Source organism: Channa argus, chromosome 4 (assembly GCF_033026475.1).
Source record: "Channa argus isolate prfri chromosome 4, Channa argus male v1.0, whole genome shotgun sequence".
Classification (NCBI taxonomy): domain Eukaryota; kingdom Metazoa; phylum Chordata; class Actinopteri; order Anabantiformes; family Channidae; genus Channa; species Channa argus.
In genome coordinates this window covers 13,898,455-13,923,981 of record NC_090200.1, presented here as the reverse complement: position 1 = coordinate 13,923,981, position 25,527 = coordinate 13,898,455, and the positions used below count along the sequence as shown (strand labels likewise).

Genomic DNA, 25,527 nt, shown 5'->3' with positions numbered 1-25,527 from the left:
CCCAAATTTGAACAGGTGCATGAACTGCGCTTCACTCACGCCCGTGGTTTGTCACAACTCACCTGTTTAAAATACGCTACATTAACGATTTCTAATTCTAATTTTCTAAAATGTGAGTTCTTTCGGTCACGGACGCGAGCTCTAATGGGCGGGACTTGCTATTAAGGGTCTGACAAAGCCAGCAGAGATGTTCATTTGAGTGAGCCATCAAACAAATCATCTCCCTCGGTTAAAGCGCAGAATGGGTCGATTCGCTTTTATGTGCATTTGTCTTGCTGGAGAGCTCAGGTTCATTCTTAGTGTTGTTTGGAAGGACGCGCCGACCCTTGGATCTAAAAACACTCCCAGACTTTTGGACAAAGGTACGTTTATCTGTCACTATTTATTGTTATCACTTGGTTAAATTGTTCTCAAACGTTTCGGATGCATTTATATGAAAAACGTCTTATTTAAGTGTAGATGTTTAGGTCCTTCTGTTGCAGGATAATCCTGTTTTTAAATCCCGTTTAAACCCGATAAGACACAGTAGACCTTCAGGCTCTGAAGAACAAACGGCAGATATTTAGATGCTAGAGAACACTAGCCTGCAGCAATACACTGTTTAAATGTTGTTCACTTTAATCTCTAATATCCTTTCCGTTTAAAAAAAAAAAAAAAAAAAAAAAAAAAAAAGGTACGCTACTAAAAATAGTAGCCTTCCTTTGTCCTCAGGTACATTCAGCGGTGAAATTGAAAACCAAGTCAGCCAGAATCATACAGTGCTGTTCTATCACGAGGATTTTGAGGAGATGTATGTTGGGGGGACTGACTTTGTGTTAAAGCTGGACATGGATAACTACACTGTCAAAGAGGTGGGTGATTCTCCACAAACACGCTTCGAACTACTGTGTTTTTTATTTTTTTTATTAATCTTTTAGTTTTCTTAAAACCTGAAGTAAATGCAGTTAATTGTAGTTTTAATTAAGCTTATACCATAAATTACTGACTCAGCTTTTTTTCTGCTGGCTTTGTATTGGTTTACTCTCAGCCGGTCATAATTAGATGCCTTAGTAACAGATGGCTGTTTCAGACCTAGTCCCTAAGAGAGCTGTCGTGTCAAAGCCACCTATCGTGCAGCTTCATTAATGCTGGTGTTTAACACGTCACAAGCTGATGACACATAAATAATAGACTATGCCAGAAGTCTCAGACAGGGGCAACAGCAGTGAGTGTCAAAGGTCGCTCACCAGTTCCGTTGGTTAGTGGTTAGTGGTCAGTGGTCAGTTCCCTGCCCCCTGTGTATACGTATACAGCATATTTGGGCAGGTCACTGAACTCTAAGTTGTTTCCAGTGGGTCAAGTCAGCACCTTGCGTGACAGCTGCTGTCATCGGTGTGTGTTGGCAAGTGTGTGTGTGTCTGAGAATGGGTAAATGAGAAGAAATCGTTTTGGGATCAGTAAAGGGGAAAAAAAAGTTCTATATAAGCGCAGACCATTCACCATAAGACAGCTGGGCCATTTCTTCATTCAACTAATGGGTTGGTCTGAGATAGGAGCAGCTTAAGCTGTATCAATCAAACTCTCAAACATGATCTTCTGCTTTAAAAAAAAAAAAAAAAAAAAAAAGGTGTTGCCAAAGAATGTAAGGAAGAAATGTGCATAGCAGTTTCATTTTTAGTCATGCTATTTTAAACTTTGTTATCAAAGAACTTTTTTTTTGCACAATGATCGAACAACATGTTTTATGTTGCGTTAGTCGGGTGATGGAGAGTTCCTCAGTGTTCATTTACCTATTCCAAACTACAAATGTGTGTTTATTTTTATACACAGAACTTCTCTTTAAAAGCAACAGGACACGAGCAGTGTCAACAGGTTAGTAACTGGGAAAATATCTATTATGTTCGCTTTAACAACGGAATGTAAAAATAAAATTCAGAATCCGATCTGTGTAAACATGTGTCACTAACAAAACCTGTGTTTTAGGTGCCCTGTGAAAATGTCATCACTGTCATTGAGAAGTTTCAAGACAGCCTGTTAGTTTGTGGAACAAACAGAGAGAAGCCACAGTGTTGGAAACTCGTGAGTGTTTGCTTGCTGTATGTCCCTTTACATGTGCTACATATGTCATATGTGTGACACAGTGCTGTTTTTCTGGCTGGTTAATGTTATGGGCAGTAGCAAGTATAGAGTCAAGTTTGTCATTACATTTCCACAACTGGCCAGGAAAAGAACAAATGAGTTGAGCGCTTCACTTTCTTCAGCCTTCAGCTTTCAGCAGGCTACAGAGATCTTATATTCATTGCCGAAATGCTCCTTTAAAAGTCTGTTTGCCTTTTTGTTCCCAATAGCTTAAAACAAACAACTGTTTAGGCAAAATTCAAAGGGAAAAAGTACAACTGCAGTTATGTGATGTTATCGATGATGGGATTGATACATTCATACAAACACCTCTTAATTTACCTAACCTTTCAAGACAAAAAGAAACAAAAGCAGGACAAATGCTGGATCTGGATCTGTATGGATCTGCAGAGATCTGTTTGTTTGAGGGGCTGTGGGTCTGATTAAACTCTTATTAGGCAGTCCTGCTTAATTATTTAGTGGGTGTGTTGGGTAGCTTGTGTTGAGTGTTGACTTTCTGTGGTCCTACAGTTTTCATCAGTGAACAATCTGTCTCATGAAGCTCTGGAAAGTTTTGAGGGGACTGGCATCTCTCCATTTATTTACACCCAGAACTCCCTATCACTCATAGTTGGTATGTACAGCACAGTGTAGCCTCTTACGTAATTGTTATTAAAGTTGTAAAAATGTGACTCAGAGCTGTGCAGTTATGTAACCATATCTAGTCATGTGTGATACCATAGTTGGCAAGCTGGCACTTTATCACAGAAACCTCCTCAATAATGAAACATTTCTGCTCCTCCTCATGTGATCTCTCACTACAATTTTCAGAGGGGGACCTCTATGCAGCAGCACCTCTGGATATTGAGGGAGGGTCATTACATTTCAGAAGGAAAGCAGGCAGCAGAACTAATGTCTGGATGTATGATCACTGGGTTTCAGGTAGGTAAATTATACAAGTCTATTAATGTTATACGTCCCCATGAGGTAACTTTAGTATCATCTCATCTGATGTCCCATGAAAATGTTGTATGTGGTTGGAATTATATAATCTGGGCAGGGCAGTCAACCCGTAATCTATTTAGTTCTGTCCACTCCTCTGCAAGAATGTGCTGTGAAGTGTTTGGGAGTGAGCTTGGTAAACATGTCCACACTACTTTTTTTTTTTTTTTTTTTTTTCAAACAGAGCCCACGTTTATCTCTGCATCGTGGGTAGAACGAAAGCAAGACCCCGACAACGAGAAAATATACATTTTCTTCCGTGAGAAGAACTCAGATCACGGCCCAGAGGCTGACCCCTGGATCTCTAGAGTTGCTAGAGTTTGTAAGGTAAACTGAACACTTGATTGGACTCTGCTCACGTCAGCGAGGCTCTCATCTTTCTACACTATAATCCCCAGAGCCTCTTTAGCTCAGTTGAAATATTCAAGCTAACTGCAATTCGCATTTCTTCAAATGTACTTAAAGTCCTGAATCTGCCAGGCAAAGGGAACAGAATGCTGAATACCTGTTAGACTAGAGCTTTTATATGTTTATGTTAATCTTTATTTTGAACAAAGACTTGACGTCAGCCACTGTTTACAGTTCTATCAGCTAAGAAATATTAATATGCTCATACTGAGGGCTCAGGGTGCCCTCATGGACAATGAAAGCTCCTGGGATAACAATTATTTGCTTGGGGTAAACTTTAAAGTGACAGGCTATGGTTTTGAGATACCAGGTTTTGACAAAAGTACACATATTGTATTTAACCACACTAATAACACAACCATCTGTTGCAGGGTGGTATCATTCCTGCTACCTGTAATAATTCAGGCTTTCACATTTTTTGACTAGATAAGCAGCAGTTTCTCTGTGGGATGAATATTGTTTTTGGCTGGGATACCTCTTTAATTTGGTTTCTGTGTAAAACCAGACTTGCAGAAACTAAAAGCAGTTAGGTGTTTTATTACAGACAACATGGTTCCAGTAATGACAGCCCTATTAAATAACCCTTAGTTGAAGAATTTCACTTTGTTGAAAAAGTGAAAGAGCATCTGTTTTCCTGGTGTAATGTACCGGTATTATTTTCTTTCAGGTAGATGAAGGTGGATCAAAAAGATTCTTCCAAAACGTGTGGACATCTTTTCTCAAGGCTCGCCTTGTCTGTGGGTTTCCAAAAGAGTCGCTGTATTTTAACCGACTCCAAGACATTCATGTGATCCCTGCGGATGACTGGCACAACACCAGAGTCTATGCCCTTTTCACAAGCAGCTGGTGAGACACTACTGTGTTTTATTATCAGCTTCAAAGCACCAACAAAAGGAACATGCTGACATGGTAACAGCTCAGCATTTTAGAAATGCTTTGCACTCATGACAAAATGAACATTGACCTTTACAGTGTTTTGCTAAATAGGTTTAGTAATGGCAAACTGCATTACAAACTAATGATCGATTTTGCTTGTTGAGAAGTAAAATAATCTCCATTTTAATCATTTCAATCTGATTATAGTTTTTCACTTAAAGGGCTATTCCAGCAATTTAGTATTGCAGACCTGTAAAGCCAGAGGACTCACAAAGATTAGGTTAAGCTCCAACAACCCCACAGTTCCAATGATGCTATTATACCATCATTTGATCTTCCCTGCCTGGTAGGAGTCTCTTTCAAATGCAATTCCCCCTGTATTCATAACAGATATCTCCAGGCCCAAACAGATAAAATCATCAGGATTATCTTCTCAGTCTAGACAACGCTCCTTTTGAGTCGCAGAAGATATTATATATTATATTGAACATGTCACCTCATATGAGCACTGTAAAGTTACTGTTGTCTCCCATGTCATACAACACGGGACACGCCTAAATTAGTCTTAGCAGATGGTCAGTCCATGTAACCAACGAGTACATTATCTGTGCATTTAATTAGCAGCCAGTTGAGCTTTTTAATCTATTACATGTCGGGTCGTCTAAAACAATAGCAAGGTTATGTCTTTTTTTATTTTTCAAACTGATAAATAGACTTAAACGATGGGCAAAATCTTTGCTCAAGACAAGAGCTACTGTACTGTAATATACATAATTAAGAAACTGCAGGTAAATAGGATTCTTATTAACCTCTCATGTCTTATTTTACTTATAGGAACTCAACAGCAGTTTGCATCTATACAGTAGGAATGATTGAAAGTATATTTGAAAATTCAACTTTCAAGGGATATGAAGAAGACATACCCAAACCAAGGCCTGGATCCGTAAGTCTTGTTTCTATGTTGTCCAGCAAAGACCGAATACTTCCTCAAAAATGCTTTCTTTGGTTCCCATATTAGCTTTGTTCACATTTTTGGTTGGCACTATGCAATCCACTTTATGTCACATGTGCCGGAGTATGAACATAGCGTTGGAAACAAAACAAAACAGGCATGTTACATAAATGGGAGGGACAAGTGGAAAATGTGTATCTGCATGTCGTATGTCATAAAGTGTGGTTCAGTGTTTCCATCTCTAGTGTATTGCATGAGGTTTGTTTGAGTTGAGCCCAGTTATTGGGAAACTAAAGGGCGACACATAGAGCTGCAGAGCTTCCTCCCTATGCTCAAACAATTTACAAACCCCATGGCTATTTTTTTCCTTTGCAAAACAACCCACCCCTGCCTTCCATCTCTGTTTTATACAACCGCATATGGCCTCACTTTTGTATAGCTGAAAGCTTAACCTGACTGTTCTGTAAATATTTCATTTTTGTTGCTATGTTCTACACTGTGCAGACTAGCTTTGAATTAAAAATGATTCCATATCTATGTATCTTTCAGTGTGTAAAAAACAGCAAGAGCCTGCCACTTGCCGTACTCAATATTGTAAGAGATTACCCAGAAATGGCTGATTGGATTCACTGCGTGCACCACACAGCCCCATTTTTTGTAAGCAGTAACAACTACACCAAGATAACTGTGGATCAGGTCCAAGGCGCAGACCAGCGCATGTATAACATCCTTCTTTTAGCCACTGGTATGTTTTGTTTGTGAATAAATTTAGCTGTTAGTTGACATTTGTACCTTTTGTTTTCCCCTGTTTACTTGGCTTGAAATGATGCACTGTGCACAATCTCTTCAAGGAACAATGGGCTAAAAATATAACCCATTGAAGGAGCCTTCCTAAAATGGCAACATATCAGTTTGCTGTTTGTATGTTGTTTCATCAGACTCTGGGAAGATCCATAAAGTCTTAGAGGCCGGGTCCGAACCTTTCATCATCTCTGAAACACATGTTTCCAGCAATTCGTCCATACAATCCATGAAGCTTGATTCCAAAAAGGTACAGCTCATTTAAAACCTTATTTCTAAACATCTTTAGCTTAATTGGTGGGTGGAGACCAAAAAATGGGCTAAGAAGACATACATCAGGTGGCCAGAAACACAAGTTCAAATAAATACTAATGTTACTCCGAATGTGTCAACAGGCGACTTTTTTCCAATATTTTCCCCACAACATCTTTTTAAAGTGTAAATTGTGTTTACAGCTTATTGCACTGCACACAAAGAACTAAAAAATCTATTATTGCAAGTTACAGTAAAATTATAATTGTATCTGTGTTTTCTCAGAAAAAGTTAGTCCTGGGCTTTTCAGAGAAAATCTCCATTGTGGACCTCCAGAGATGTCAGGAGTACAACACTTCCTGTGCAGACTGCGTTCTTGCCCGGGACCCTTATTGCGCCTGGACCCAGTTTGGATGCACCCCGACTGTCCCGTAAGTGTGGAGATCATTTGTACCAAGACTCTAGAGCACGCTAAGAAACTCAAGTTACAATTAAAAACTTAAAAAAGATCACCAGGACAACATCCAGGTAACTCATCTCTCACTAAAATTATTTTATATAAATTGTGTTTTGTTTTTGTTAACAGCGGGGCCATTCAGAATGTCATGGATGGACAAATAGCTGGGTGCCTCTCATTAGTAGAAGGTAATTTTATCTTTTCTACTAAAAACTTGATAAAGCCTTTAAATTTTTGTTCATATTTTCATTTTATCTTTTTAATTCTTTTAGAAAAGAAGCAAGTAACACGGATCAAACGGGACTTGGTTTCACAATCACCAGTTCATTTCACCATAGTTCATTACATCCCCCTGAATAATACTTTCTATATGTCGTGTAATATTGACTCTTACCATGCTGAGTACACATGGGCGCACGACGGTCAGAGCAGCCCTTGTCTGCAGATGGAGTCCATTTGCCTGCACCTCATCCCTGTCATGACACAAGACAGCTATGGCACCTATGAATGCATTTCCAAAGAGAGAGGCTACACTAGAGTGTTGACACGCTATCAGCTTAAAGAAGAGCAAGTGACCCCGGATAAAAATATGGCAAGAAATATTTATGAATGCAAGCATGCATCAGCTGATGTGCCACAAGTGGCATGGATCACACTTGGACTGACTGCAGTAGTGTTGGAGATTTTCAGATAGTGTGCACTAAAAACTATTTACCTTCTGTTTGAATGCTCTTTAGTTATCACATAACTCCAGTACTACAGTAATCCATGCACTGTATGTCTGTAAGCCAGCTTGCAGCCGTTTGTTGAGTTCCTCTGTTATTTTCCTCTCTGGTCAGTTTAGTGCAGTGAGGACAGATTGTGTCAATGTTAAAGGAAGGGTGGAGGTGGCCAGAGACCCATGTTTTTTCCCCCTCCCCTGTTTTTTCTCATTGGTAGAGGTCCTTTTCAAAAAGTCAATGAAAAATGTTTTACTTCAGAGCAGAAACACTTGAATATTAAGCACCTTGTTAAATTTGCACATCAATTTTGAAGAACATATTTTTCTTTAAGTGCACACAGAGGAAAAAAACTCAATATTAGCTGCAGCATGATCAGTAGGAGGGGATTTATTTATTTTATTTGGATATTTCACGGTCATTGTTTATATGAAAGTGAGGATATGTAACTGTAGTTGATATCGCAAATACTACAGTCCATTACAGAGCAATATCTGTCTAACCTTTGCGAATATTATTTTACATGGAATAATGTTTCATGTAAAAGTTTAATCTTCATCTTCAAACATGAAGTACGTGTATTGCACTCAGTACCAAGAGTGCAGTGCAATGTGAATAACCAGAATAATCCAGGTTTTTAGTATATTTTTTTTATTGCTACGTCGCAAACAAGTTACCAGTAGGTGCAGTAGATTACCAAAAAACGAACAAGACCCAGCATTCATGATATGCACGCTCGTAAGGCTGTGCAATTGGACAATTAGTTGAAAGGGGTGTGTTGAAAAAAATAGCAGTGTGGTATTCAATCACTGAGGTCATTGATTCTGTGAAAGAACAGGTGTGAATTAACCAGGGATCATGGATCAGTTTGCATATGTCAAAATACTTGAAGAGGTCATGTTGCCTTATGCTGAAGAGGACATGCCCTTGAAATGGTTGTTTCAACAAGACAATGACCCCAAACACGCTAGTTAATGAGCAAAGTCAAAATTAATGTTATGGAGTGGCAAGCCCAATCCCCGGACCTTAATCCAACTGAGAACTTGTAGGGTGATCTCAAAAATGCTATTTCTGAAGCAAAACCAAGAAATGTAAATGAATTGTGGAATGTTGTTAAAGAATCATGGAGTGGAATAACAGCTGAGAGGTGCCACAAGTTGGTTGACTCCATGCCACACAGATGTGAAGCAGTTTTAAAAAACTGTGGTCATACAACTAAATATTATTATAGTGATTCACAGGATTGCTAAATCCTGGAAACAAAAACATTTTTAAAAAATAGTTTTGAGTTTGTACAGTCAATAGCAGACACTGCTATTTTTTTCAACACAACCCTTTCAACTAATTGCCCAATTGCTCAGCCTTACGAGCGTGAGTATCATGAATGCTGGGTCTTGTTTGTTTTCTGAGAAGCTCCTGCACCTACTGGTAACTTGTTTGCCACATAGCAATAAAAAATATAAAAACCTGGATTATTCTGGTTAATCACATTGTACTGCTATTATTTTGAACAATACTGTATTTAAACACTAAGTTAAATATGTTTGTAGCATATAAATAGCATTTAGATTTGTATCTACATTAAGCACAAATTTTATATAAATTAAATATTAAATATATTTTCTTATAAATACTATAATTTATGATAATGTTCACTTCTTAACTATTAGATAAAAAGTAATTTACATTTATGTTTACAAATTATTCTATTTAGTAATTTATTTGTCCTTGGTGGGATCCTCATCAGACATGGCACAGACAATGCTGTAAGGATCTTTAGCTTAAGCTGTCCTATTCCTGGATCCAAAGCCTCTACACTTCCAATGATAACCAATAGGTACATCTTGTTAACATGGGGAGAAATGACCCATCTGTCCTGTATCTCTTTGTTCATCACTCCAGAACCACTGCAGGAAATCCTGATCCCTTGTCAGATTTTTCTGTGAGCTGACCAATTGTGGAGCTCTGTGAGCATTATCAACTTGTTTCTTTGGACACATGAACAGCAGCATTACAAATCTGTGCAATACGACTGAATCAGACTTTCATTTTCAGATTCTTAGCTCCAAGGGTGCAAAATGACGGCGAACAATTTTAACCTTCGTGTTTATAGCCAAACCCAGTCGTTCCTGGGTTGGGTTGGGTGGATTCCTACTTAGAAGTCCTTCCCTCCGGAAAAACAATGACAGATGTATGTTCTGTACAAAATATAAATAGAATCATGCTTCCCACTAACAGCTCTATCTAACACCACATATATTTGTCATACCATGACAAATACTTTGGCCTGAACCTGCATCATAGACAATAGTGCACTAACAAAGGGGTGGCTCCACATAATGTCTACAGTGGTTCATTTGTTTTTTTTGTTTTCTTCTCAAGCCTTGTGGTCAGCCTCAGGCCATGTGAAGGAAGATCATGAAGTCTGTAGCTTAAGCTAGAACCCACGCCACACCCGACTTCACAGACTGCTGCTCAGGTCATTTATAGTTCAGGTGAAGATGTAAAACATGTTTTCGTAGATTACCACACTCTTGTCTGTTGTGTCTACATGATTCATGCTATGAGTCAACATGTATAATTAAACCCAGGCCCTCTCCACTGAAGCTGTAGAATGAAAACAAAAATATGTTAAGTGGTCTCGTAGCACCCTTGGATTCTATACTATTTACCCCAGAATCTCTAATAGGATTTTCTAAAGGTCTTCTCTAAGGTAATTTTAGCACCTGTGAGTCCTAATGCTGCCTCATGGTGGTTTGAACAAGCTTGTGGTCTCGCTGTTGTTTTCAGATATGAGGTTAAATAAACCTTGATCCCCAGAAGACTTTAGCCTTGTGTTTCCATGACTTCCTGTTGTAGTCCTCAGACAGGAACTTCTGCTGGAGGGAATACAAGTTCCAGAGGTATTTATTGTTTCAAAGCAAGGCAAGAAAAGTCACAGAACTACACCCTGTAAATGAAAATCAAACAGCATCACATATGAAACAAAAATATTTATTTAAAATAGGTTCAATTTTGTAAGCATGTGTAATTTACATGGCTTGTTGAATGATGCAGATTCAGTCTGTAGCTGTAGCAGTCTTTCAAAAGCAGAGATCACTGTTCTCTAGACGGAGCTGAATCATTTTAAGCAAACTCATATACAGTATGTGCTGTCCACTTGGATAGTGGGTAATTTGGGTTGACGTCCTTGTGCGCCAAAAGTACGAAAAACGCGCCGTCGAACTGCAACAGAGACTCACCGGGAAAATGTTCCCACCACCGCCCTTTCTCAACGCCGTCCAGCTCTGTAAAAGTCATGTGAGCGGATGTGCAACATTTGAGGACTCGAATTTTTTTTCGACCATTAAACTTGTTTGAGAGGATTAAAAATTCCAACAGAACTGAAGTAAACGCTTGAACAGGTAAGAAGACTTAATAGTTAGGGATGTTACGAAAAGATTAAAAACGCTAATCTTTAGCAGTATCCAGATAAAAGCAAAGTGAATAAAATTGTAGGCCAGTTGCAGTTCCGATCAATCACAGGTGCATCTGGAACAGAAAGCTACAATACGGTGGAAGCACTGCAGTTTAACTGTTGGTGAAAGTGAGGAGAAAATAAAGTATTTCAGCAAACGCGCTCAGACCCGGAGAGTCCGTTCGGTCCTGAAATTGCTGCAAAGACGACAGGCAGCAAATGTGCAGGGTTTTTAAAGCGCGTGTTTGTCTAAGTGTACGGAAATAATACGTGATGCTTTATATGATGTGGTTAGAGCAAAATGACATCAGAAGAAAGCGGAACTTTGCATGTGATGCTTTCTGTAAATATACGCAGATAGGAGGAGCAGTTGTAGTATTCATCTTCTGTTGTTGTTTGCAACATAATTTTATTATTATGTTATGCATTTTTAAGTTGCACGAAAGAGCTAATTGATGCCCTTTAAAGAGCATAAGTTACTCAGTGAAACACTTTAGAGCTTTCTCGGTACATTTCCGCTAGTTTAACTGAACCACTCAATTCTATGCAGGTGGTGAAAATCACCTATATTCTGTCAACTGGATTTTGTGGTTTAGTGGTTATTGCTGTAGTTGCTGAGTTTCAACAGCAGAGGGCAATGTCTTACAGTAAGCACAGCGGTGTATTGCGCTCAGTTGAAGGGCTGCCGGGAAAAAAAAATAGGAGGTGAAAGTTTATGCGCTCAACGAGTGGAAATCACTGTACTTGGACACGGAGTGTAAATGCTTGTGGATAAAAAACACACGCCACGCAGCGTGATATCTGTAAGTCAAGATAAACTAATGTTTTCTGGAGTATTTTTAGTATTTCTGATACATTGTTTTGAAGCAAAGGGAAATTTAAAAGTTAAGGAGCACCATACTATGTAGAGTTGTGAATGTTTTCTGTTTCTTCCACCCTACAGAGGTGCCACTGCCGTATTTGTACCTTATGTGTGTGAAATCTTGAATCTAGTTGTGCTACAATTTGTGTCCAATTCTTTTTGAGGGTTGTTATCCTACTGTATAGACCAGAACTTCTAATTCTTCTACTTCTAGTGTTTTGTTTTGGGTTTTTTTTTTTTTTTTGGTTTCTTTTGAAATGTCTAATTTTGTTAAACTTTAGTCACTGTCCATCAGTGGGAAGAAAATTTAATACCTTTAAGAAATAAAGAACACACATAAAAAATGTTATTTGAAGTGTGGAGTGTCATTTGCCCGGCTTCATGTGTGTAAATTGATATTTGCAGGTGGAGAAAATGGCGAAAACGCTCCTGCAGCTTCTTGCCTTGTTGGCTACTCTGACGAGTAGTGTGAGTTGCTGCCCAGAGCTCTGCAGTTGCCAGGATAAATTTGCCCACCAGTTTGCGGACTGTGCTTACAAAGACCTGCTGGTGGTACCAGTGGGTCTTCCCTCCAACGTTACCACCGTGAGCCTTTCTGCCAATAAGATCAAATTCCTGAAAAGCAAAACCTTCATCAACATCACCCAGGTCACCTCTCTCTGGCTGGCCCACAATGCGATAGTTACCATTGAGACGGACACCTTAGCCCCCTTGATTCAGCTCCGCAACCTGGACATCACCCACAACAAAATTGTGAACTTTCCGTGGGAGGATCTTCGCAACCTCACCGCTCTGCAACTTCTGAAAATGAACAACAATGAGATGGTGAACCTTCCAAAGGACGCCTTTTACACATTAAAAGACCTGAGGTCATTGCGTATTAACAACAATAAATTCACCACAATCGTGCAGGACACCTTCGTTTCGCTCACTTCTATGTCCCACCTGCAGATTTTTAACAACCCCTTTACGTGCTCCTGCAGCCTGGAGTGGCTGAGGGACTGGATCGCAACAACTAAGATATCTGTCCCTGACCCAAATTTAATTGTGTGTGAGGCCCCGGAGAACCTGAAAGGCACATTGGTTACAAATATGCCTAAACTGGACTGTAAGGCCCCTACTGTCATTATAAGCTCTCAGCCCAACATCGGCGACACAGAGCTTAGTGAGGGTGTCGTAGTCATCTTAAATTGCGAGACAACAGGCAGCCCCATGCCACAAGTCAGCTGGGAGGTGGTTGCAGGAAATGAGAATTATGTGTTCCCTGTGCCCTCCACTGGGGAGGCAAATGATGTGCCAATTAATGATAAAACAACCAACGATCGATTCCTCGTCTTTAGAAACGCCACTCTCATCATACGTTATATGAGCAAGAAGGAAGATGGAAATTATAGCTGTTCTGCTGTGAACGATTTAGGCAAAGCAGAGAGCGCTGTCAGGTTGGCCCTAACGAGCACCAAAAAATCTGACGGCAACTCAGTGCCCGATTCTAAAGTGGACTCGGTGCGTCCAGCTTTTAAAAAGAGCTTTGGAGGCCAAAGTGCAGCTCAATCCGCTGCAGCTTCCCAGCAGCAGATCTAGACAGATCAGTTGTGCTGTGCTTGACGGGATTTCTTAGGTTGTTTGCCAACGAAATGTTGTTATGCGTCACGTAAGGCTTTAAAAATGCGCGGATTTAAACTTTTTATTACCGGGTGCTTGCATTTACTCTCGCTTTTTACAATGAAAATGTCCATGGCATGTCAGACGTATTTCCTTGTGTGGTTTTTGTTAGTTTAGTCTATAGGAATTTAGGTGTTACTGTCAACATGTGATGTAAAGCCATGTGAGCTGAATTTCTTCTTTTTTACGACGGTACGTTTAAATGAAGCCTAAACACAAAAGGGCGCATGCGAGCGTCTGACGGCTTCACTGTCTGTAATTTGATGCATAGTGAGTTTTTGTGAACTATGTTGTAAAACTAAACAAGAAACCCAGAGACCTTTTGAGATTTTTTGATATAATTTTATGTACGTGGAATTAATAAACAATATTAAAATATACCCAATATTGTCTCGACTTATCATTGACTATGAGGTTATCGGGTTTTACGAAAAACATAACAATATTTTCGATTTTGTCTGACAAAACAACATTCAAGTGTAAGAAAAATGCGTTTCGTGTTACACCTTATAAGTGTCATCTTTTCACAGGAAGAACTTTGTACTTCTTCTCATTTGATTGGACGATGTCCCAGTAGGGCGGGGCGATTCTTCATTCATTCGGAAGTTAAGGTCCTGATGTTAGAAGGCACCTTTATTACCCTTCTATTTCTTTGAGTCCACGACTTTTCCCCATTTTGTGAAAGTTGCTTATGTACATGATTTTGAAGTGATACTATATTTCATAAGAAATTACGAAAATTGTAGATAAATTGGGTTTGACGTGTGTGGCATACTAGCTGTAAAAATGGTTAATTATGATGGAGTTTCATATGTTCTGCTTTTGTGACTGCTGCTGACAGTTTTTTACAAATATCATTTAAATTGATAAGGTTTTATATTATTGCAGTTTGATAATTGTTCAAAATTACTGTAGATTGTCATATGGAAAATATTGATTTTTTTGTCCCAGAATTTACTTTAAAATTTACACTGCTATCCAAAGGTTTTAGGTCAACATATTTAAAATGAATGGGGGACAAAACATTAGAACCAACTACCTCCTAGTATCATCTACTGCAGTTAAACTCCACCACCCACTATGACCTCAATAATAAACACCTAGCAGAATTATCTCCTTTCTGACATTTTCTACTTTTCAACTTTAGAAGTAGAATCCTCAGCAGAGCTGCTGTTCTGGACTTCATTAGAAATTTTCATACAAACATCCCATTTTTGTCGGCTCATAAGTAATGAAGCAAAATAACTTAATTACTTAATTAACTTAACATACGAATTACCTTTAATTCTTGAATGACAATCCTTTGCAGTCAACGACTGGAGTCTGGAACCCACTGACATGACCAAATGCTGAGTTTCCTCCTTCGAGTTGCTTTCTCAGGCCTTTACTGCAGCTGTCTTTAGGTGCTGCTTATTTGTGGGACTTCAGTCTGCCTACACATGTCATCTCTGTGTGACACACTGCTGTTTTTCTGGCTGGGTAATTTTATGTGCAGTAGCAAGTATAGAGGCAAGTTTGTCTTTACATTTCCACAACTGGCCAGGAAAACAGCAAATGAGTTGAGCGCTTCACTCTCATCAGCTTTCAGCTGTCAGCAGGCTACAAAGATCTTATATTCATTGCCGAAATGCTCATTTAAAAGTCTCTTGGCCTTTTTGTTCCCAATAGCTGTAAACAAACACTTGTTTAGGCAAAATTCAAAGGCAAAAACTTCAACAGCAGTTATGTGATGCCATTGATACGTTCATACAAACACCTCTTAATTTACCTAACGTTTCAAGACACAGTTACCACAGGAAAAAACAAAAGCAGGACAAATACACAGAATGCAGGGTGGACCTGATGAAAGCACGGATCTGTTTGTTGGAGGGGCTGGAAAGTTTTGAGGGGACAATCTCACTCATAGTTGGTATGTACAGCACAGTTTGTTGGAGGGGCTGTGGGTCTGATTAAACTCTTATTAGGCAGTCCTGCTTAGTTATTTAGTGGGTGTGTTGGGTAGCTTGCTTTGAGTGTTGACTTTCTGTGGTCTTACAGTTTATATCAGTGAACAATCAGTCTCATGAAGCTCTGGAAAGTTTTGAGGAGACTGGCATCTCTCCATTTATTTACACCCAGAACTCCCTATCACTCATAGTTGGTATGTACAGCACAGTGTAGCCTCTTACGTAATTGTTATTAAAGCTTTAAAACTGTGATTCAGAGCTGTAAATGGTAAATAGTCACTTATATAGTGCTTTTATCCAAAGCACTTTACAATGTTGCTTCCCATTCACACACACACACCAATGAGCCACCAGGAGCAACTTGGGGTTCAGTGTCTTGCCCAAGGACACTTCGACTTGTAACCAGGAGCGGGGATTGAACCACTGACCCTGTGGTCCATGGTCAATTGCCTTACCAACTGAGCTACAGAATCACAGAAACCTCCTCACTAATAAAAACATTTCTGCTCCTCCTCATGTGATCTCTCACTACAGTTTTCAGAGGGGGACCTCTATGCAGCAGTACCTCTGGATATTGAGGGAGGGTCATTAAAATTCAGAAGGAAAGCAGGCAGCAGAACTTATGTCTGGATGTATGATAACTGGGTTTCAGGTGGGTAAATTATACAAGTCTATTAATGTTGTGATGTGTCCCATGAGGTAACTTTAGTATCATCTCATCTGATGTCCCATGAAGGTGTTGTATGTAGTTTGAATATCTTCTGGGCAGTCTTGTTTCTATGCTGTCCTGCAACAACCGAATACTCAAAAATGCTTTCTTTGGTTCCCATATTAGCTTTGTTCACAGTTACCTCATGGGACACATCACAACATTAATAGACTTGTATAATTTACCCACCTGAAACCCAGTTATCATACATCCAGACATAAGTTCTGCTGCCTGCTTTCCTTCTGAATTTTAATGACCCTCCCTCAATATCCAGAGGTACTGCTGTTCACATTTTTGGTTGGCACTGTGCAATCCACTTTATGTCACATGTGCCGGAGTATGAACATAGCGTTGGAAACAAAACAAAACAGGCATGTTACATAAATGGCAGGGACAAGTGGAAAATGTGTATCTGCATGTTGTATGTCATAAAGTGTGGTTCAGTGTTTCCATCTCTAGTGTATTGCATGAGGTTTGTTTGAGTTGAGCCCAGTTATTGGGAAACTAAAGGGCGACACATAGAGCTGCAGAGCTTCCTCCCTATGCTCAAACAATTTACAAACCGAATGGCTATTTTTTCTTTTGCAGAACAACCCACCCCTGCCTTCCATCTATTTGTTTTATACAACCGCATATGGCCTCACTTTTGTATAGCTGAAAGCTTAACCTGTCTGTTCTGTAAATATTTCATTTTTGTTGCTATTTTCTACACTGTCCAGACTAGCTTTGAATTCAAAATGATTCCATATCTATGTAACTTTCAGTGTGTAAAAAACAGCAAGAGCCTGCCACTTGCCGTACTCAATATTGTAAGAGATTACCCAGAAATGGCTGATTGGATTCACTGCGCGCACCACACAGCCCCATTTTTTGGATCAGGTCCAAGGCGCAGACCAGCGCATGTATAACATCCTTCTTTTAGCCACTGGTATGTTTTGTTTGTGAATAAATTTAGCTGTTAGTTGACATTTGTACCTTTTGTTTTCCCCTGTTTACTTGGCTTGAAATGATGCACTGTGCACAATCTCTTCAAGGAACAATGGGCTAAAAATATAACCCATTGAAGGAGCCTTCCTAAAATGGCAACATATCAGTTTGCTGTTTGTATGTTGTTTCATCAGACTCTGGGAAGATCCATAAAGTCTTAGAGGCCGGGTCCGAACCTTTCATCATCTCTGAAACACAAGTTTCCAGCAATTCCTCCATACAATCCATGAAGCTTGATTCCAAAAAGGTACAGCTCATTTAAAACCTTATTTCTAAACGTCATTTAGCTTAATTGGTGGGTGGAGACCAAAAAGTGGGCTAAGAAGACATACATCAGGTGGCCAGAAACACAAGTTCAAATTAATACTAATGTTACTCCGAATGTGTCAACAGGCGACTTTTTTCCAATATTTTCCCCACAACATCTTTTAAAGAGTAAATTGTGTTTACAGCGTATTGCACTGCACACATGGAACTAAAAATCTATTATTGCAAGTTACAGTAAAATTATAATTGTATCTGTGTTTTCTCAGAAAAAGTTAGTCCTGGGCTTTTCAGAGAAAATCTCCATTGTGGACCTCCAGAGATGTCAAGAGTACAACACTTCCTGTGCAGACTGCGTTCTTGCCCGGGACCCTTATTGCGCCTGGACCCAGTTTGGATGCACCCCGACTGTCCCGTAAGTGTGGAGATCATTTGTACCAAGACTCTAGAGCACGCTAAGAAACTCAAGTTACAATTAAAAACTTAAAAAAGATCACCAGGACAACATCCAGGTAACTCATCTCTCACTAAAATTATTTTATATAAATTGTGTTTTGTTTTTGTTAACAGCGGGGCCATTCAGAATGTCATGGATGGACAAATAGCTGGGTGCCTCTCATTAGTAGAAGGTAATTTTATCTTTTCTACTAAAAACTTGATAAAGCCTTTAAATTTTTGTTCATATTTTCATTTTCTTTTTAATTCTTTTAGAAAAGAAGCAAGTAACACGGATCAAACGGGACTTGGTTTCACAATCACCAGTTCATTTCACCATAGTTCATTACATCCCCCTGAATAATACTTTCTATATGTCGTGTAATATTGACTCTTACCATGCTGAGTACACATGGGCGCACGACGGTCAGAGCAGCCCTTGTCTGCAGATGGAGTCCATTTGCCTGCACCTCATCCCTGTCATGACACAAGACAGCTATGGCACCTATGAATGCATTTCCAAAGAGAGAGGCTACACTAGAGTGTTGACACGCTATCAGCTTAAAGAAGAGCAAGTGACCCCGGATAAAAATATGGCAAGAAATATTTATGAATGCAAGCATGCATCAGCTGATGTGCCACAAGTGACATGGATCACACTTGGACTGACTGCAGTAGTGTTGGAGATTTTCAGATAGTGTGCACTAAAAACTATTTACCTTCTGTTTGAATGCTCTTTAGTTATCACATAACTCCAGTACTACAGTAATCCATGCACTGTATGTCTGTAAACCAGCTTGCAGCCGTTTGTTTCAGTAGAGGTCAAAGAATTTAGAGTTCCTCTATTCCTCTAGTTATTTTCAACTCTGGTCAGTTTAGTGCAGTGAGGACCGATTGTGTTTTTTTTATTGGATATTTCATTGACATTGTTTATATGAAAGTGAGGATATGTAACAATAGTTGATATCACAAATACTACAGGCCATTACGGAGCAATATCTGCCTAACCTTTGGGAATATTATTTAACATGGACAAATGTTTCATGTAAAAGTTTAGTCTTCATCTTCAAACATAAAGTATTTAAACACTAAGTTAAATATGTTTGTAGCATATAAACACCATTTAGTTTTGTATCTACATTAAGCAAAAATGTTATACAAATTAAATATAAAATATATTTTCTTATAAATACTATAATTTACAATAATGTTCACTTCCTAACTATTAGATAAAAAGTAATTTACATTTATGTTTACAAATTATTCTATTTAGTAATTTATTTGTCCTTGGTGGGATCCTCATCAGACATGGCACAGACAATGCTGTAAAGATCTTTAGCTTAAGCTGTCCTATTCCTGGATCCAAAGCCTCTACACTTCCAGAAAAACAATGACAGATGTATGTTCTGTACAAAATATAAATAAAATCATTCTTCCCACAAACAGCTCCATCTAACACCACATATTTTGACAAACACTTTGGCCTGAACCTGCATCATAGACAATAGTGCACCAACAAAGGGGTGGCTCCACATAATGTCTACAATGGTTCATTTGTTTTTTTGTTTTTTTTCTTCTCAAGCCTTGTGGTCAGCCTTGTGTCTACATGATTCATGCTATGAGTCAACATGTATAAATAAACCCAGGCCCTCTCCACTGTAGAATGAAAACAAAAATATGTTAAGTGGTCTCGTAGCACCCTTGGATTCTATACTATTTACCACAAAATCTCTAATAGGATTTTCTAAAGGTCTTCTCTAAGGTACTTTTAGCACCTGTGAGCCCTAATGCTGCATCATGGTGGTTTGAACAAGCTTGTGGTCTCGCTGTTGTTTTCAGATATGAGGTTAAATAAACTTTGATCCCCAGAAGACTTTAGCCTTGTGATTCCATGACTTCCTGTTGTAGTCCTCAGACAGGAACTTCTGATGGAGGGAATACAAGTTCCAGAGGTATTTATTGTTTCAAAGCAAGGCAAGAAAAGTCACAGAACTACACCTTGTAAATGAAAATCAAACAGCATCACATATGAAACAAAAATATGTATTTAAAATAGGTTTAATTTTGTAAGAATTTGTAATTTACATGGCTTGTTGAATGATGCAGATTCAGTCTGTAGCTGAAGTCTTTCAAAAGCAGAGATCACTGTTCTCTAGACGGACTAAAATGTTCACAATCACAACCCTATGGCAACTTTGCATTGTCAATTTTAAAAAGAAATAAATTGAACAACTGACTTAAAGATTCCTTGACTAAAGTAAATGAATAAACAATAAGTCTTAAAATTAGTGCCCAATCACATGTTTTATGCTGCATCATTCTTCTGAACTAAATATCGTCAGGTTTTGCCAAGTAAAAAAAACAAAAAATCTGCAATCTATGGTGGTGTTATTCTGATTGTCCATAATTTTTATGAGTTATGTTGCTTTTCCCTGTACAATATTTATTGTTGCTCTCTCTAAGGACAGAGTGTGTTAAAGCTCTTAAAGCAAATTTGTAATTTGTGCTACTGGGCAAGATAAGATTCATTAGTTTTACTTTGATAAACTTTCTTGCCAACTTCCTAAACCTGTATCTGGGTTCATGAACTTGTCTTCTAATATTTTTCTTTTGTATTTTACCTACGCATTGTAATGAGGAAGTGATTGAGACATGGTGAGTTGCTGTACTACACCAGACGATGGCAGCATTTAAGCAGCAAACAAGTCTCCTGAAGCACTAACCTACACCAATTCCGCAAGACTGGGCCGTTTAAACATAATGACAAGTGATGATCATTTAAAACTACATATATGTGAAACAAACCAAGGAATTAGTCACAAAAACATGCACGTATGCACAAATTTCTCGTTAAGAAAATCTGGTTAAGAAATTAAGTGCTTTATTTTAAAGTGGTTTGCATAAGTTTTGTGTGCCATTTTCGGTCGTGATATATTCTCTTAAGCTTAGAAATAATTTAATGTGTGACATAGCGCTATTGCATTAAAATGCAATCAGATAATCCAACTGTTAATGTAACGTATGTTTTCGGTGCTCTCCAACTGGAATTTAAACTCATTTCAGTATTTTTTTGTTTTTGTTTTGTTTTATCAATCTATTAAATATAAACTGCAAATCAAGCTGCATCTTTAGAACTTTTTTCTGCAGACAGATCTAAAGCTAAAATACATCAGTGCGTTTGGAAACTCGTTTAATTAAAGAAAATACGCTCTAGCCAATCCGAATGAGGTCAAAGATTATGGGCTTGGGTCGGGATACTAAATTAATCATGGGATCCTAAATTATGAATTTTCTTTGAGGGTGGGGGGACTCGGAGCTTCTGTATCTTTAATAGTGAGGAGAGAGATGGGAGAGGCTGCGCGTTCATGGTTCCTTTTCTCGCTCCGCCGCGGCGGGGACGCGCAGTGGATGCCACACTTGCTGGAGAGGAAAAAAGCGCCGTCGAACTGCAACAGAGACTCACCGGGAAAATGTTCCCACCACCGCCCTTTCTCAACGCTGTCCAGGTCTGTAAAAGTCATGTGAGCGGATGTGCAACATTTGAGGACTCGAGTTTTTTCGACCATTAAACTTGTTTGAGAGGATTAAAAAATCCAACAGAACTGAAGTAAACGCTTGGACAGGTAAGAAGATTTAATAGTTAGGGATGTTACGAAAAGGTTAAAAACACTGTTATTTAGCAGTATCCAGATAAAAGCGAAGTGAAACAAATTGTAGGTCAGTTGCAATTCCGATGAATAACAGGTGCATCTGGTACAGAAAGCTACAATACGGCGGAAGCACTGCAGTTTAACTGTTGGTGAAAGTGAGGAGAAAATAAAGTATTTCAGCACCATTAACAGTGCCACTCAGTCCGCACCGTAAACGCGCTCAGACCCGGAGAGTCCGTCCGGTCCTGAAATTGCTGCAAAGACGACAGGCAGCAAATGGGCAGGGTTTTTAAAGCGCGTGTTTGTCTAAGTGTACGGAAATAATACGTGATGCTTTATATGATGTGGTTAGAGCAAAATGACATCCGAAGAAAGCGGAACTTTGCCTGTGATGCTTTCTGTAAATATACGCAGATAGGAGGACCAATTGTAGTATTCATCTTGTGTTGTTGTTTGGCACTTCATTTTATTAGTTTGTTATGCATTTTTAAGTTGCACGAAAGAGCTAATTGATGCCCTTTAAAGAGCATAAGCTACTCAGTGAAACACTTTAGAGCTTTCTCAGTACATTTCCGCTAGTTTAACTGATACACTCAATACCACGCAGACATCTCATAAAACGTTTTATTCGGCTCATGTGTGTTAATTGATATTTGCAGGTGGAGAAAATGGCGAAAACGCTCCTACAGCTCCTTGCTTTGATGGCTACTCTGACGAGTAGTGTGCATTGCTGCCCTGAGCTCTGCAGTTGCCAGGATAAATTTGCCCACCAGTTTGCGGACTGTGCTTACAAAGACCTGTTGGTGGTACCAGTGGGTCTTCCCTCCAACGTTACCACCGTGAGCCTTTCTGCCAATAAGATCAAATTCCTGAAAAGCAAAACCTTCATCAACATCACCCAGGTCACCTCTCTCTGGCTGGCCCACAATGAGATCGTTACCATTGAGACGGACACCTTAGCCCCCTTGATTCAGCTCCGCAACCTGGACATCAGCTACAACAAAATTGTGAACTTTCCGTGGGAGGATCTTCGCAACCTCACCGCTCTGCAACTTCTGAAAATGAACAACAATGAGATGGTGAACCTTCCAAAGGACGCCTTTTACACATTAAAAGACCTGAGGTCATTGCGTATTAACAACAATAAATTCACCACAATCGTGCAGGACACCTTCGTTTCGCTCACTTCTATGTCCCACCTGCAGATTTTTAACAACCCCTTTACGTGCTCCTGCAGCCTGGAGTGGCTGAGGGACTGGATCGCAACAACTAAGATATCTGTCCCTGACCCAAATTTAATTGTGTGTGAGGCCCCGGAGAACCTGAAAGGCACATTGGTTACAAATATGCCTAAACTGGACTGTAAGGCCCCTACTGTCATTATAAGCTCTCAGCCCAACATCGGCGACACAGAGCTTAGTGAGGGTGTCGTAGTCATCTTAAATTGCGAGACAACAGGCAGCCCCATGCCACAAGTCAGCTGGGAGGTGGTTGCAGGAAATGAGAATTATGTGTTCCCTGTGCCCTCCACTGGGGAGGCAAATGATGTGCCAATTAATGATAAAACAACCAACGATCGATTCCTCGTCTTTAGAAACGCCACTCTCATCATACGTTATATGAGCAAGAAGGAAGATGGAAATTATAGCTGTTCTGCTGTGAACGATTTAGGCAAAGCAGAGAGCGCTGTCAGGTTGGCCCTAACGAGCACCAAAAAATCTGACGGCAACTCAGTGCCCGATTCTAAAGTGGACTCGGTGCGTCCAGCTGTTAAAAAGCCTTTACCGCCCAAGACTTCAAAAAATGACGTGACCAACTGGTCCAAGGCTGAAGAAATGACGAAGAGCCGTCCTGAAATTTCATCAGCAAAAAATGACGCCACGGAGCAGGTGGGTGACATTTCAAAGAACCCCACCTTTGCAAAGTGTGGCGTGAGAGAAAGCAGTGAATACATCTCCAACCACGCTTTCAACATGAGCCTGGATGACCTGAAGCAGTACACGTTTGATTTTGGCGTCATTGCGTTAGAGGTGTCAGAGACGGAGGCCAAAGTGCAGCTCAATCCGCTGCAGCTTCCCAGCAGCAGATCTAACCTTCATCTCAGTCACTCTGAAAGCCAGGACCAAACTGTGAATAGAGAGCCTGTCGGTCTATACAAGTCTTCATCCAGTAAAACCACCCTGGACATGCTCTACCTCTGTGTCAATACTGGGAATGGACACTCCGTGGTACAGTGGTCCAACATAGAGGAGGGGGTTAATGCCTACCGCTTCCACGGTTTAAAGCCTGGCACCAATTACACACTCTGCCTCACTTATGGGGGGCAGGACTGCCAAGTCCAAGTAGTCTTCACAACTAGGAAGAAAATCCCCTCCCTGCTCATCATCGTGGTTGTCAGCATTTTCCTTCTGGGTCTGGCTACCGTTCCCTTACTCGGTGCCACCTGCTGCCATTTATTATATAAGTACCAAGGGAAGACCTACAAGCTGATCATGAAAGCTCAAAATCCGGATCAGATGGAGAAACAAATGTCTGGAGATTTTGATCCCAGGGCGTCTTTCGTGGGGTCTGAGAAAACCTTCAACCCGAGCGAGTTAGGCGAGGGGGAGGGAGAGGCCGACGGAGAGGAAGGGGACGCGGAGGGAGAGGCCGAGGGCAGCGTAGTGACAGAGTCCATCCCCGGATCCTCCTCCAAAACCAACCAGGAAGAGTTTGAAGTGGGCTCGGAGTACAGTGACAGGTTACCGCTGGGAGCGGAGGCAGTCAACATCTCGGAGGAGATCAACGGCAACTACAAGCAGCCAAGCCGCTGAGCCCCGCCGATGTCTGAGAGCGTATTGTAAAATATTTTCCTTTTAAGTAGCCTACATCCAAGCAGGTAACTCGCTCACCATTACTACACATGAAAATACTGTGGCGCCTGAAATCAAAGGTGGATCTTTTCATTTTTGTTTTACCTCAGAAAGTACATCGCCAATCACCGAGATTGTGAATTGATTCGTGTGACGTTTGTAGTCTGCTTTAAGGTTAAACAACGTACGTTTACAAGGCAAACACAGGTTTAAACAGCGTATCAGACCTCAAAACTGTCAGGAAAGCAACAACTGTTCCCTTTCTGCCGGGCAGATACATATGGGCATGGGCGCAAATTGTACTAAAGGTACGGCACGGAGGTTAAACATAATTGGGGCAAAAAAACAAAAAAGACTATGTAATAACTGTTTTAGAGAGCACAAACACACACAAAGCAAAAAAAAAAAAGTGCCATATTTTTAAAGCCATTTAAGCAAACTTGGCATCAGGGAACTATGTGCGATCTGTGCAAGGTTGTGGATGAGCTTTCTCTAAAGGAAATCTCACACAGGCCAATTGTTATTTTCTCAGGTGTCGACATTCCAGCTCCACTTGACTGTTGTCGCAGATTTGGACGATGGTATCTGATGGCATTGTTTTACACGCAGACATTCGGTTTCGGCGTCGTTGCGCACACAGCAGCGCCCTGCCCGCTGTCCCGTGAGCCCAGAAAGGAAATTTCACTTTCAGTTGTGCTGTGCTTGACGGGATTTCTTAGGTTGTTTGCCAACGAAATGTTGTTACGGCTTTAAAAATGCGCGACTTTAACCTCTTTATCAACGGGTGCTTGCATTTACTCTCGCTTTTTACAATGAAAATGTCCATGGCATGTCACACGTATTTCCTTGTGTGGTTTTTATTAGTGTAGTCTATAGGACTTTAGGTGTTACTGTCAACATGTGATGTAAAGCCATGTGAGCTGAATTTCTTCTTTTTTACGACGGTACGTTTAAATGAAGCCTCAACACAAAAGGGCGCATGCGAGCGTCTGACGGCTTCACTGTCTGTAATTTAATGCATAGTGAGTTTTTGTGAACTATGTTGTAAAACTAAACAAGAAACCCAGTGACCTTTTGAGATTTTTTGATATAATTTTATGTACGTGGAATTAATAAACAATATTAAACTATACCCAATA

General features: G+C 39.9%; 4 protein-coding genes across 7 annotated transcripts; all 4 read left to right on the top strand.

Moving 5' to 3' along the window:
- LOC137126369 (semaphorin-7A-like) lies at positions 1 to 9,596 on the top strand. Of its 2 annotated transcripts, none has more exons than XM_067503064.1 (14): positions 1 to 362; positions 712 to 851; positions 1,810 to 1,851; positions 1,963 to 2,058; positions 2,629 to 2,731; positions 2,929 to 3,039; positions 3,284 to 3,426; positions 4,175 to 4,353; positions 5,218 to 5,326; positions 5,885 to 6,080; positions 6,274 to 6,386; positions 6,674 to 6,819; positions 6,975 to 7,033; positions 7,118 to 9,596. In XM_067503064.1, exons 1-14 carry the CDS (start codon positions 242 to 244, stop codon positions 7,537 to 7,539), a joined length of 1,980 nt encoding a protein of 659 aa, XP_067359165.1. In that variant the 5' UTR covers positions 1 to 241; the 3' UTR covers positions 7,540 to 9,596. The 2 variants fall into 2 exon arrangements, with proteins under 2 accessions (XP_067359165.1, XP_067359166.1); XM_067503065.1 differs by having other exon boundaries at positions 238 to 362; positions 674 to 851.
- A 1,174-nt stretch (positions 9,597 to 10,770) lies between these two features.
- On the top strand, positions 10,771 to 13,925 carry LOC137126371 (immunoglobulin superfamily containing leucine-rich repeat protein 2-like). Of its 2 annotated transcripts, none has more exons than XM_067503069.1 (2): positions 10,771 to 10,968; positions 12,289 to 13,925. In XM_067503069.1, exon 2 carries the CDS (start codon positions 12,298 to 12,300, stop codon positions 13,462 to 13,464), a length of 1,167 nt encoding a protein of 388 aa, XP_067359170.1. In that variant the 5' UTR covers positions 10,771 to 10,968; positions 12,289 to 12,297; the 3' UTR covers positions 13,465 to 13,925. The 2 variants fall into 2 exon arrangements, with proteins under 2 accessions (XP_067359170.1, XP_067359169.1); XM_067503068.1 differs by lacking the exon at positions 10,771 to 10,968 and adding an exon at positions 11,018 to 11,824.
- Positions 13,926 to 17,044: 3,119 nt separating this feature from the next.
- On the top strand, positions 17,045 to 19,015 carry LOC137126372 (semaphorin-7A-like). Its single transcript, XM_067503070.1, has 5 exons — positions 17,045 to 17,128; positions 17,322 to 17,434; positions 17,721 to 17,866; positions 18,022 to 18,080; positions 18,163 to 19,015. The coding sequence occupies exons 1-5, from the start codon at positions 17,101 to 17,103 to the stop codon at positions 18,582 to 18,584; spliced, it is 768 nt and encodes a 255-aa protein (XP_067359171.1). The 5' UTR covers positions 17,045 to 17,100; the 3' UTR covers positions 18,585 to 19,015.
- Positions 19,016 to 21,224: 2,209 nt separating this feature from the next.
- islr2 (immunoglobulin superfamily containing leucine-rich repeat 2) lies at positions 21,225 to 25,520 on the top strand. 2 transcript variants are annotated; one of them, XM_067503061.1, is made up of 2 exons: positions 21,225 to 21,392; positions 22,196 to 25,520. In XM_067503061.1, the coding sequence occupies exons 1-2, from the start codon at positions 21,252 to 21,254 to the stop codon at positions 24,347 to 24,349; spliced, it is 2,295 nt and encodes a 764-aa protein (XP_067359162.1). In that variant the 5' UTR covers positions 21,225 to 21,251; the 3' UTR covers positions 24,350 to 25,520. The 2 variants fall into 2 exon arrangements, with proteins under 2 accessions (XP_067359162.1, XP_067359163.1); XM_067503062.1 differs by having other exon boundaries at positions 21,265 to 21,509.
- The last annotated feature ends 7 nt before the right edge of the window (positions 25,521 to 25,527 follow it).